The 13,383-nt window shown below is 40.3% G+C and overlaps 1 protein-coding gene across 7 annotated transcripts in view; it reads right to left on the bottom strand.

Annotated features, from left to right (window-relative positions):
- Window positions 1-13,383, bottom strand: part of SLC44A5 (solute carrier family 44 member 5) — a 443,676-nt gene that overhangs the window by 47,684 nt on the left and 382,609 nt on the right. For all 7 annotated transcript variants that reach the window (XM_024251656.3, XM_054532995.2, XM_054532994.2 and 4 more), the window contains one exon: window positions 13,187-13,271. In XM_024251656.3, coding sequence (XP_024107424.2) covers window positions 13,187-13,271 — 85 coding nt within the window. The remainder of the gene's footprint in view (window positions 1-13,186; window positions 13,272-13,383) is intronic.

Raw genomic sequence — 13,383 nt, 5'->3', positions numbered from 1 at the left:
GTCCCCACATACCTCATGTTGAAATTTGATCCCCAGTGTTGGAGATGGGGCCTAATGGGAAGTGTTTGGGTTCTTAGATGCAGCAGCACCCTGTTCTTATAGTTCAGGGAGGCATCTGTCCTGTTAATGGGGGGTTCATGAGGGCAGATCCTCCTTGTTCTGGTGATGATGAGTAGCTTCTTAATCTATTAATTCCCTCAAGAGTTGGTTGTTAGAAAGAGCCTGGCACCTCCCTCATCCTCTCTCTTGCTTCCTCACTAGCCATGTAATTTCTGCACATGCCAGCTCCTCTTTGCCTTCTGGTACGACTGGAAAGCAGAAAGGTGAAGCCCTCAACAGAAGCAAATGCTGGCTCCATGTTTCTTGTACAGCCTGCAGAACCATAAGCAAACAACCCTCTTTTCTTTTTAAATTACCCAGCCTCCGGTATTCCTTTTGTAGCAACACTAAGCAGAGTAAGACAGTTAGAAGCCACTAAACTTACTCAGAGCTCACCAGTTTTATATTCACCTGTTTGTGTGTGCCTGTGTATGTGTGTAGTTCTACGCCATTTTATCAGACATGTGGCTGTGTGACCACTACCACAGGACAGAGATGGACTTTTAATAAAACACTTTATGATGAAGATGGCAGAATAGGAACAGCTCTGGTCTACAGCTCCCAGTGTGAGCGATGCGAAGACGGGTGATTTCTGCATTTCCATCTGAGGTACCGGGTTCATCTCACTAGGGAGTGTCAGACAGTGGGTGCAGGACAGTGGGTGCAGCACACCATGCGCCAGACGAAGCAGGGCGAGGCATTGCCTCACTTGGGAAGCTCAAGGGGTCAGGGAGTTCCCTTTCCTGGTCAAGGAAAGGGGTGACAGACGGCACCTGGAAAATCGGGCCACTCCCACCCAAATACTGCACTTTTCCGACGTGCTTAGAAAACGGCGAACCAGATTATATCCCGCATCTGGCTCGGAGGGTCCTATGCCCAAGGAGTCTCGCTGATTGCTAGCACAGCAGTCTGAGATCAAACAGCAAGGCGGCAGCCAGGCTGGGGGAGGGGCGCCCACCATTGCCCAGGCTCCCTTAGGTAAACAAAGCAGCCAGGAAGCTCCAACTGGGTGGAGCCCACCACAGCTCAAGGAGGCCTGCCTGCCTCTGTAGGCTCCACCTCTGGGGGCAGGGCACAGCCAAACAAAAAGACAGCAGTAACCTCTGCAGACTTAAATGTCCCTGTCTGACAGCTTTGAGGAGAGCAGTGGTTCTCCCAGCACGCAGCTGGAGATCTGAGAACAGGCAGACTGCCTCCTCAAGTGGGTCCCTGACCCCTGACCCCGGAGCAGCCTAACTGGGAGGCACCACCCAGTAGGGGCAGGATGACACCTCACAGGGCCGGGTACTCCTCTGAGACAAAACATCCAGAGGAACGATCAGACAGCAGCATTCGTGGATCAGGAAAATCCGTGGTTCTGCAGACACCGCTGCTCATGCCCAGGCAAACTGGGTCTGGAATGGACCTCTAGCAAACTCCAACAGACCTGCAGCTGAGGGTCCTGACTGTTAGAAGGAAAACTAACAAACAGAAAGGACATCCACACCAAAACCCCACCTGTACATCACCATCATCAAAGGCCAAAGGTACAGAAAACCACAAAGATGGGGAAAAAACAGAGCAGAAAAGCTGAAAATTTTAAAAATCAGAGCGCCTCTCCACCTCCAAAGGAACGCATCTCCTCACCAGCAAGGGAAAAAAGCTGGATAGAGAATGACTTTGAGAAGTTGAGAGAAGTAGGCTTCAGATGATCAAACTTCTCTGAGCTAAAGGAGGAAGTTCAAACCCATCGCAAACAAGATAAAAACCTTGAAAAAAGATAAGACGAATGGCTAACTAGAATAACTAGTGTAGAGAAGACCTTAAATAACCTGATGGAATGAAAACCATGGCATGAGAACTACGTGATGCATGCACAAGCTTCAGTAGCTGATTTGATCAACTGGAAGAAAGGGTATCAGTGATTGAAGATCAAATGAATGAAATGAAGTGAGAAGAGAAGTTTAGAGAAAAAAGAGTAAAAAGAAACTAACAAAGCCTGCAAGAAATATGGGACTATGTGAAAAGACCAAATCTACATCTGATTGGTGTACCTGAAAGTGACGAGGAGAATGGAACCAAGTTGGAAAACACTCTGCAGATATTATCCAGGAGAACTTCCCCAACCTAGCAAGGCAGGCCAACATTCAAGTTCAGGAAACACAGAGAACACCACAAAGATACTCCTCGAGAAGAGCAACTCCAAGACACATAATTGTCAGATTCATCAAAGTTGAAATGAAGGAAAAAATGTTAAGGGCAGCCAGAGAGAAAGGTCGGGTTACCCACAAAGGGAAACGCATCAGACTAACAGCGGATCTCTCGGCGGAAACTCTGCAAGCCAGAAGAGAGTGGGGGCCAATATTCAACATTCTTAAAGAAAAGAATTTTCAAACCAGAATTTCATATCCAGCCAAACTAAGCTTCATAAGTGAAGGAGAAATAAAATACTTTATAGACAAGCAAATGCTGAGAGATTTTGTCACCACCAGGCCTGCCCTAAAAGAGCTCCTGAAGGAAGTACTAAACATGGAAAGAACGACCGGTACCAGCCACTGCAAAATCATGCCAAATTGTAAAGACCATCGAGGCTAGGAAGAAACTGCATCAACTAACGAGCAAAATAACCAGCTAACATCATAATGACCGGATCAAATTCACACATAACGATATTAACTTTAAATGTAAATGGACTAAATGCTCCAATTAAAAGACATAGATTGGCAAATTGGATAAAGAGTCAAGACCCATCAGTGTGCTGTATTCAGGAAACCCATCTCACCTGCAGAGACACACATAGGCTCAAAATAAAAGGATGGAGGAAGATCTACCAAGCAAATGGAAAACAAAAAAAAGGCAGGGGTTGCAATCCTAGCCTCTGATAAAACAGACTTTAAAACAACAAAGATCAAAAGAGACAAAGAAGGCCATTACATAATGGTAAAGGGATCAATTCAAAAAGAAGAGCTAACTATCCTAAATATATATACACCCAATACAGGAGCACCCAGATTCATAAAGCAAGTACTCAGTGACCTACAAGAGACTTAGACTCTCACACAATAATAATGGGAGACTTTCACACCCCACTGTCAATATTAGACACATCAACAAGACAGAAAGTTAACAAGAATACCCAGGAATTGAACTCAGCTCCGCACCAAGGGGACCTAATAGACATCTACAGAACTCTCCACCCCAAATCAACAGAATATACATTTTTTTCAGCACCACACCACACCTATTCCAAAATTGACCACATACTTGGAAGTAAAGCTCTCCTCAGCAAATGTAAAAGAACAGAAATGATAACAAACTGTCTCTCAGACCACAGTGCAATCAAACTAGAACTCAGGATTAAGAATCTCACTCAAAACCGCTCAACTACATGGAAACTGAACAACCTGCTCCTGAATGACTACTGGGTACATAACGAAATGAAGGCAGAAATAAAGATGTTCTTTGAAACCAACGAGAACAAAGACACAACATACCAGAATCTCTGGGACGCATTCAAAGCAGTGTGTAGAGGGAAATTTATAGCACTAAATGCCCATAAGAGAAAGCAGGAAAGATCCAAAATTGACACCCTAGCATCACAATTAAAAGAACTAGAGAAGCAAGAGCAAACACATTCAAAAGCTAGCAGAAGGCAAGAAATAACTAAAATCAGAGCAGAACTGAAGGAAATAGAGACACAAAAAACCCTTCAAAAAATTAATGAATCCAGGAGCTGGTTTTTTGAAAGGATCAAGAAAATTGATAGACCGCTAGCAAGACTAATAAAGAAGAAAAGAGAGAAGAATCAAATAGACGCAATAAAAAATGATAAAGGGGATATCACCACCGATCCCACAGAAATACAAACTACCATCAGAGAATACTACAAACACCTCTATGCAAATAAACTAGAAAATCTAGAAGAAATGGATAAATTCCTTGACACATACACTGTCCCAAGACTAAACCAGGAAGAAGTTGAGTCTCTGAATAGACTAATAACAGGAGCTGAAATTGTGGCAATAATCAATAGCTTACCAATCAAAAAGAGTCCAGGACTAGATGGATTCACAGCCGAATTCTACCAGAGGTACAAGGAGGAGCTGGTACCATTCCTTCTGAAACTATTCCAATCAATAGAAAAAGAGGGAATCCTCCCTAACTCATTTTATGAGGCCAGCATCATCCTGATACCAAAGCCGGGCAGAGACACAACAAAAAAAGAGAATTTTAGATCAATATCCTTGATGAATATTGATGCAAAAATCCTCAATAAAATACTGGGAAACCGAATCCAGCAGCACATCAAAAGCTTATCCACCATGATCAAGGGGGCTTCATCCCTGGGATGCAAGGCTGGTTCATTATACAAAAATCAATAAATGTAATCCAGCATATAAACAGAACCAAAGACAAAAACCACATGATTATCTCAATAGATGCACAAAAGGCCTTTGACAAAATTCAACAACCCTTCATGCTAAAAACTCTCAATAAATTAGGTATTGATGGGACATATCTCAAAATAATAAGAGCTATCTATGACAAACCCACAGCCAGTATCATACTGAATGGGCAAAAACTGGAAGCATTCCCTTTGAAAACTGGCACAAGACAGGGATGCCTTCTCTCATCACTCCTATTCAACATAGTGTTGGAAGTTCTGGCCAGGGCAATTAGGCAGGAGAAGGAAATCAAGGGTATTCAATTAGGAAAAGAGGAAGTCAAATTGTCCCTGTTTGCAGACGACATGGTTGTATATCTAGAAAACTCCATTGTCTCAGCCCAAAATCTCCTTAAGCTGTTAAGCAACTTCAGCAAAGTCTCAGGATACAAAATCAATGTACAAAAATCACAAGCATTCTTATACACCAATAACAGACAAACAGAGAGCCACATCATGAGTGAACTCCCATTCACAATTGTTTCAAAGAGAATAAAATACCTAGGAATCCAACTTACAAGGGACGTGAAGGACCTCTTCAAGGAGAACTACAAACCACTTCTCAATGAAATAAAAGAGGATACAAACAAATGGAAAAACATTCCATGCTCATGGGTAGGAAGAATCAATATCGTGAAAATGGCCATACTGCCCAAGGTAATTTATGGATTCAATGCCATCCCCATCAAGCTACCAATGACTTTCTTCACAGAATTGGAAAAAACTACTTTAAAGTTCATATGGAACCAAAAAAGAGCCCGTTTCACCAAATGAATCCTAAGCCAAAAGAACAAAGCTGGAGGCATCACGCTACCTGACTTCAAACTATACTACAAGGCTACAGTAACCAAAACAGCATGGTACTGGTACCAAAACAGTGATATAGATCAATGGAACAGAAAAGAGCCCTCAGAAATAACACCGCATATCTACAACTATCTGATCTTTGACAAACCTGAGAAAAACAAGCAATGGGGAAAGGATTCCCTATTTAATAAATGGTGCTGGGAAAACTGGCTAGCCATATGGAGAAAGCTGAAACTGGATCCCTTCCTTACACCTTATACAAAAATCAATTCAAGATGGATTAAAGACTTAAACGTTAGACCTAAAACCATAAAAACCCTAGAAGAAAACCTAGGCATTACCATTCAGGACATAGGCATGGGCAAGGACTTCATGTCTAAAACACCAAAAGCAATGGCAACAAAAGCCAAAATTGACAAATGGGATCTAATTAAACTAAAGAGCTTCTGCACAGCAAAGGAAACTACCATCAGAGTGAACAGGCAACCTACAAAACGGGAGAAAATTTTCGCAACCTACTCATCTGACAAAGGGCTAATATCCAGAATCTACAATGAACTCCAACAAATTAACAAGAAAAAAACAAACAACCCCATCAAAAAGTGGGCGAAGGACATGAACAGACACTTCTCAAAAGAAGACATTTATGCAGCCAAAAAACACGTGAAAAAATGCTCACCATCACTGGCCATCAGAGAAATGCAAATCAAAAGCACAATGAGCTATCATCTCACACCAGTTAGAATGGCAATCATTAAAAAGTCAGGAAACAACAGGTGCTGGAGAGGATGTGGAGAAATAGGAACACTTTTACACTGTTGGTGGGACTGTAAACTAGTTCAACCCTTGTGGAAGTCAGTGTGGCGATTCCTCGGGGATCTAGAACTAGAAATTCCATTTGACCCAGCCATCCCATTACTGGGTGTATACCCAAAGGACTATAAATCATGCTGCTATAAAGACACATGCACACGTATGTTTATTGTGGCATTATTCACAATAGCAAAGACTTGGAACCAACCCAAATGTCCAACAATGATAGACCGGATTAAGAAAATGTGGCACATATACACCATGGAATACTATGCAGCCATAAAAAATGATGAGTTCATGTCCTTTGTAAGGACATGGATGAAATTGGAAATCATCATTCTCAGTAAACTATTGCAAGATCAAAAAACCAAACACCGCATATTCTCACTCATAGGTGGGAATTGAACAATGAGAACACATGGACACAGGAAGGGGAACATCACACTCTGGGGACTGTTGTGGGGTGGGGGGAGGGGGGAGGGATAGCACTGGGAGATATACCTAATGCTAGATGATGAGTTAGTGGGTGCAACGCACCAGCATGGCACATGTATACATATGTGACTAACCTGCACATTGCGCACATGTACCCTAAAACCTAAAGTATAATAATAATAATAAATAAAATAAAAATAAAAATAAAAATAAAAAATAAAAAACAAAAGTCAGATGAAGCCATGTGAACTGCAGCTAACCCTTTCAAGTCTCTCCATCACCTTTAGTTCCTCCTTCTGAAATATTTCTCAGCCCTGACTTGCTCCATCTCCCTACTCTGGTAATTATTCTCATTCGCCAACTTGTAGCTCAACCCATTGGCAGTTAGGTAAAAACACCACTGCTTAGCTGACATCTCCTTTCCATCTTTTGGGTTATGTACCTGCTGTACACAACGTCATTTGGTGTGGACCCTACAGCTAAGTTAGCAGGAGAATAACGAAATGTATATGACTCAAATCTCACAGTTAATATTTTCTTGAAGCAACAGCAGTTCAATTCCCTCTAGAAATTTTGGCAGGGCCAACAACTCATCTCCACATCCACACCTCCACATGTATTTCCTCTTTCTTAGTCTCTCATCCACACATGTGCATGCACACACACAATGACCTATGCATATTCGTGTACCTTTAGAGAAAATATTAGTGGCTTCATGGGTATCTTTCTAAGAAAGCTGAAGAACAATTTAGGGACATTCACAGCATGCAACACACCCACATCTTTTAGAAGGTTAAGATGATTATCAATGCAAATGTCAGAAGTTCATTCTGATTGGAGCCAAGCTGAATAAACCATTAACATATTAAGAGATACTTGACAGACATTTAGACTTCAACAATTGACTCATGTAACTTTGAAAGACAACTGAACTACTTCTACTGAATACACTTAAATGGATTTATAAAAGTGAGTACTGAAAGAACTAATGCTTTCACAGGCTTTAAATGATGGTAGGTACTTCTGAATCGAGACCATGATGATTTTGTATTTATAAAGCACACAAAAACAATGTATACTACACATAGAAAAGTGCTGTGTATGCAACACATAAAAGAAAGTAATTAAAATAGTAAAACGTGGTTTGTTAAGGAGAATCACATCAAATCTCATTCTAGACACAAATGAGCTGTTAAAAAACAATACAACTGCACTTTACTTTCTCCTTCTATCAGACCAATTTGTTCACTTCAAATAGGGTGCTGATTAGTAGTAATCAACACATAATTAGCCAAAATGAAGGTCACATTGAGGTTGGATGTTCTAATTGATCACAGTCTGTCCTTTAAGTGCTCGTGACACATCTCTGGACCATGCCAGCAGTTAACAAAAACATCGTGCATAGAAATATGGCTCAGATCAGTAGATGCATCACTGTCTGGAAGACTAAATGCAAGTCTTCATTATTAGCAGCCAATAATGACTCAGCTAATAATGAGCTAATTCTGACTCAGTTCTGATTCTCTGTGCACAACAGAGGGCACTTTGCATAAAGCTCTGTATTACCATTTCTATCTTTAATTCAGATAGGCTTAACACTCAGTTACAAATTGGAATTTGGTGGCTGGGAGAGTGAATTACATTGAAGGTTAAAACACCACATTTGTTATGAAGAAAAGATGATCTAGTAACTCATTTATGAAACAAGAAAAAAGCATAATATGCAAGTATATTTTGTTTTATCATAGGAATGATAGATTTGTAGAGTATAGTGGAAAAATTCTTACCTAGAAGTAGGAAGATATTCATTCTCTCATTCACTCAGTCATTTGTTCATTCATTTAATAAATATTTACTGATCTCCTACTCCGAGCCTATTCCAGGCACTGAGGACAGAAGTAGTAGTGAACAACACATAAAAATCCTTGCCCTCAAGCAATTTGTCTTCCAGTACTGGGAGACATATAAGAAATAATAAATAAGTAAAATGTTTGTCATAAGATGTTAATAAATAGTAGTAAATAAGATGGTATCAGATGATAAATAAATAAGTCTGGAAAGGAGGGTACAGAGAGAGAAAGGAGTGGCTGGGTGGGATTCTAATTTTAAAGAGGTAGTCAAAGAAGCCTCACTAAGAAGGTAACATTTGCAGAAATTCTTAGACAGGACGAGCAATCAAGACATACAGTCATCTGAAGAAATAATTCTCTAGGTAGGGAGAACAGCAAAGTCTAAGTCTCTGAGGCAGGAGAGTTCCTGGATCCTTTCAAGTATTAATATAACAAATGGCCAGTATGACCCAAGTGTAGTGAGAATAGGATATGTGGTCAGAGAGTGGGTCAGACAGTGAAGGATCTTACAGGTCATTGTTAGGACCTCGGCTTTTCATATAAGTAACTTGGGAAGCTATTGGGGCATTTAAGCAAAGAAGAGACGTAATCAGACTTAGATTTAATAGGACCACACTGGCTACTGGGTGGAAAAGAGACTGCAAAGGGTAAGGGGGCAAGGACAGAAACAGAAAGACCAGTCAGGAGATCCTTGAACTAATCTAAAAAAGAGATGATGGCGCCTTGAACTAGGGAAGAGGTGGTGAGAAATAGTTTGGCTCAAGGTACATTTTGGAGGGAGACCTAAGGAGAGCTCGAACATGGGTATGAGAGAGAGGGAAATCAAGGATAAGGTAGAAATCAAGGTATTTGGAGCTGGCATTAATTGAGACAGGGAATACGTTGGGGTGGGGAACAATTTTAGGGATAAAGTCAGAGATTAGGAATTCAGTTGTGGACATGTTAAATTGAGATGCCAACCAAATATTCATGTAGAAATATCACATGGGTGATTGGATAGAAAGGTCTGGAGCTCAAGGAGCAGATATATTTGGAGATGTAAATTTGAGAGGTCAGCAAGTAGATGGTGTTAAACCCAATGGACTAGGTGAGATCATCAAAAAAGTAAATACAGACTTAGAAAAGGACCAAGCTTCTTGTGGGAGGGAAATGCAGTGTTTAAAAGATGTTAGAAAGATTGAGGTAACTCATCAAAGGAGACTCACAGGGAGTAGCCAGAGAGTTGGGAGGAAATATAGAAGAAAGTTGTGCCCTGGAAGCCAGGTGAAAAAGGTATTTTAAGGAGGATGGATTGATTAAATACTGTTGTTAGATCAAGTAAATGTGGATTTAATACTAACCATTAGCTTAATAATGTTGAGGTCGATGGTATTGTTTAGGGAAATTGAAGTAGGGATAAAAGCTTGGATGAGAGTGAGAGGAAAGGATTTAGATAGATAAATGTGGACTAATCTTTTGAGGAGTTTTGAAAAAAAATAAAAGAGGCACAGAGATATGGACCAGTAGCTGGAGGGGGATGTGGGATCAAGGGAAAAATTTTTTAAGATGAAAGAAATAACAGTAGTGAACAAAACAGATAAAAATCCTTGTCCTTAAGCAATTTGTCTTCTAGTAAGGTGAGACAGGAACCAAATAACAGATAAGTAAAATGTTTGTTGTAAGATGGTAATAAGTGGTAATGAATAAGATGGTATAAGATGGTAAGTAAATAAGGATAGAAAGGATACTAGAGACAGAGAGGAATGGCTGGGTGGGATTATAGTTTTGAATAAGTAGTCAAGGAAGCCTCACTAAGAAGGTAACATTTGCAGAAATACTTGAAGAGGATGAATGATCAAGCCATAGCTTTGTATGTTGATGGAGATAATTTAGTAGAGAAGGAAAAAAATGATAATAAAAAAACAACATTTCAAAGTGATGTGCTTAATTATGCAAGAGGATGAGATTTAATGCACAAATGGATGGGCTGGTCTTAGAAGCACAGGCAGTTCACCCATGGGGAATTAGAGGGAAGGCAGAATGAGTATATGACATAGACGAAGATAGGTAGGCAAATGGATGTCAGAGAGGGAGATTTTAAAAGTTGTCTTCTGAATGCTTGCACTTGCTCAGTGAGACACGAAGCAAAGTCAGAGGCTGGCATGGAGATTGGGAAAGAGATCTTGGAAGTTCCGGATGAGAAGAAAAGCTGTGAAATTCTATAGCAGTAGGCTATAGAATGGACAAGGGTCTGTAGTATGGTTGAGAGACAGCATTAACGGCCCACTTGAAGTTAGGTCCTGAATTTAAATGGCTGTTGTATGTTTTTCTCCAAGAACACACAGCTGCCTGGATTCAGGCGTGGGGTAGGCTGAAAGCTATCTTTATAGTCAGGTTTTGCCAGGGACTTACAACTAAGTGAAAGGGGACAATGGAATTGAGAATGTTTATATGGGAGTGATTTCACTGAGAGACTGTGGAATCTAAGTCAGGTAAGGAGGGAGATGCAAACCTGAGGGAGCTGAGCGATACTTTGGATGGGTTAGGATCAGTGGTTTGCAGGTCCCAGTAGGGTAAAAGAATTATTGGAGTTGCAATGTCAGAGGAATCAAGATGATCAGAGAAATTGGGATTACAAAGGGTAGCAATTATTAATACTGGAAAGGTCAAGGGTTTGCCCTTGGGGAAGTGGGTAGAAGTGGTCACAGAACTAAGACACAAACATCCCAAGTGGGCTTTAGTCTCAGCAGAAGTAAGATTTCAAAAGTCTTTGAGGGAGAAAAGGAAGCAAAAAAATAAAGCAGATTTACAAACTAATCCTAGGGACTAGCTTTGGGTATAGTTACCGGCACATGGAACCAAGAAGAAGCAAAAAAGTCAGAAGTCTAATAAGTTTCTGAGGTAACTGCAATGCTAGAAAAAATCATGAGCTAGCCTTAAAAAAGCCTTTCACTGTTCAAATAATATTTGTGATATGAAACTTGCACAACTGGAAGTGAGCTTCAAAGCAATATGGGCCTCAAGACAGCATACTTTCCAGTGCTCAGCAATGGTGTGGCCTGGAGGCTAAAGGACAGAAAATCACCTCCCAGGTGGCCAAGCAAATGGCTATAGGAAGCAATGGACAGGGAATTCTTCTCAGAGAATGCAATCCAGGTGAAATGAAAGACTGTTCTCCATTGCCACAATCCAGAAACTGCTGTGTATTTATCACTCCTTTTCTCAATGAGAGTTTGTAATTCTAATTTTTCTGTCCACGTTATCCATTGTACATGTAGTGTCAAGACTTGATAAAGAGAACTATACATCATCTATAGATTCTGGACTTTGAGTTAAAAACAGTACTACATGGGATTCTGGGTTCTCCTTTGGGAAGAAGAAGGGTGTTCTGGAGGCCAGAGAGGTAGTCTATAGAAGACACACTTAACTATTCATTGAGGTTTGTGTCTCTTGTTCCATTTGTTCCATGGTATAGAAAAGGCAGCTCAGCTCATAGCTACATTGCTCAATTCCTTTCTCCTTGAATCTGGGTGTGACCTTTTTTTTTGTGGGATTAGAAACATTTAAATTTCTTTTTTAAAAACTTTTAAGTTCAGAGGTACATGTGCAGGTTTGTTACATAGGTAAACTTGTGTCATGGAGTTTTGTTGAACAGATTATTTCATTCCCCAGGTATTAAGCTTAGTATCCATTAGTTATTTTTCCTGATCTTTCTCCTCCCACCCTTCACCTTCTGATAGGCCCCCATGTCTGTTGTTCCCCTCTTTGCGTCCATATGTTCTCATCATTTAGCTGTCACTTATAGATGAGAACATGTGGCATTTGGTTTTCTGTTCCTGTTTTAGTTTTCTAAGGATAATGACCTCCAGATCCATCCATGTCTCTGCAAGGGACGTGACCTTGTTCTTTTTTTATGGCTGCATAGTATTCCATGGTGTATATGTACCACATTTTCTTTATCCAATCTATCATTGATGGGCAATTAGGTTGATTCCATGTCTTTGCTATTGTGAATAGTGCTGCAGTGAACATACATGTGCATGCATCTTTTTAGTAGAATGATTTATATTCCCTTGGGTATATACCCAATAATGGGATTGCTGGGTCAAATGGTATTTCTGCCTTTAGGTCTTTGAGGGATGTGACCACTTATAACCAGTTTGTGTCTGTGGCATATGAGTGGAAATGCAATGTGTGAAACTTCTTATCCAAGGCTTTTAAGAGCAGGAGTGTTTTATTCATCCTCACTGTGTCCTTTTCATTGCTGGATGCAGATGATGGGGAGGATTTAAGGAATAGCAGAGCCACCCTTAAGTGCTTAAGCCACCCTCAAGATGGAAGGAGCCTAGAGGAGAGTAACTACTGACCACAGACACCTGCCTTTTACTGTTATATGGTCAAAAAATAAATGTTATTGTGTGAAGTCACTGAAAAACTTGGATTTGTTAGTATAGTAGCTAGCTTTACTTTTCGTAATACAATGTTGATCTTGATAAAAACTCCATTTCTCTGGGCTGCACATATTTATTTATAAAAGTAAGTGGTTGGACAAGACAATCATCGAGCTTCCTAAGTGATTCTAAAATGATTAATTTCTGCTTAGTTTTGATTGTATATAAAGAAATATAAGCTCATAGTTATGTCTTCCCATCTTCTAGAAATTCATAACGAACCCCCTGCCCACGCACACACACAGAGAATTCAAATGGAATTTCTCAATTCTTTTATCCAAGAATGTTCAGACTGGCTGACACTACCAGTGAGGCACCTTTTGCCTTACCTGTGTGGTAGGGCACTGTAGGTTTAGCAACACGGAGGGACTGGTACAGCGTAACAGGTTAAAATAAAACAAAATGGTCTTGTTCCTGTTAAGAAAGAAAACATAATCTTTTTAGTGACCATGGAAATGTTTCATATCATTTCAGACCCTGAACACTTTTGATAAATAACCTTTAAAAATTGGCTTCATTAACTATA

Source organism: Pongo abelii, chromosome 1 (assembly GCF_028885655.2).
Source record: "Pongo abelii isolate AG06213 chromosome 1, NHGRI_mPonAbe1-v2.0_pri, whole genome shotgun sequence".
In the NCBI taxonomy this organism is placed as follows: Eukaryota; Metazoa; Chordata; class Mammalia; order Primates; family Hominidae; genus Pongo; species Pongo abelii.
Note: the sequence above shows the minus strand (reverse complement) of the source record. Positions and strands in the feature narration are given on the sequence as shown.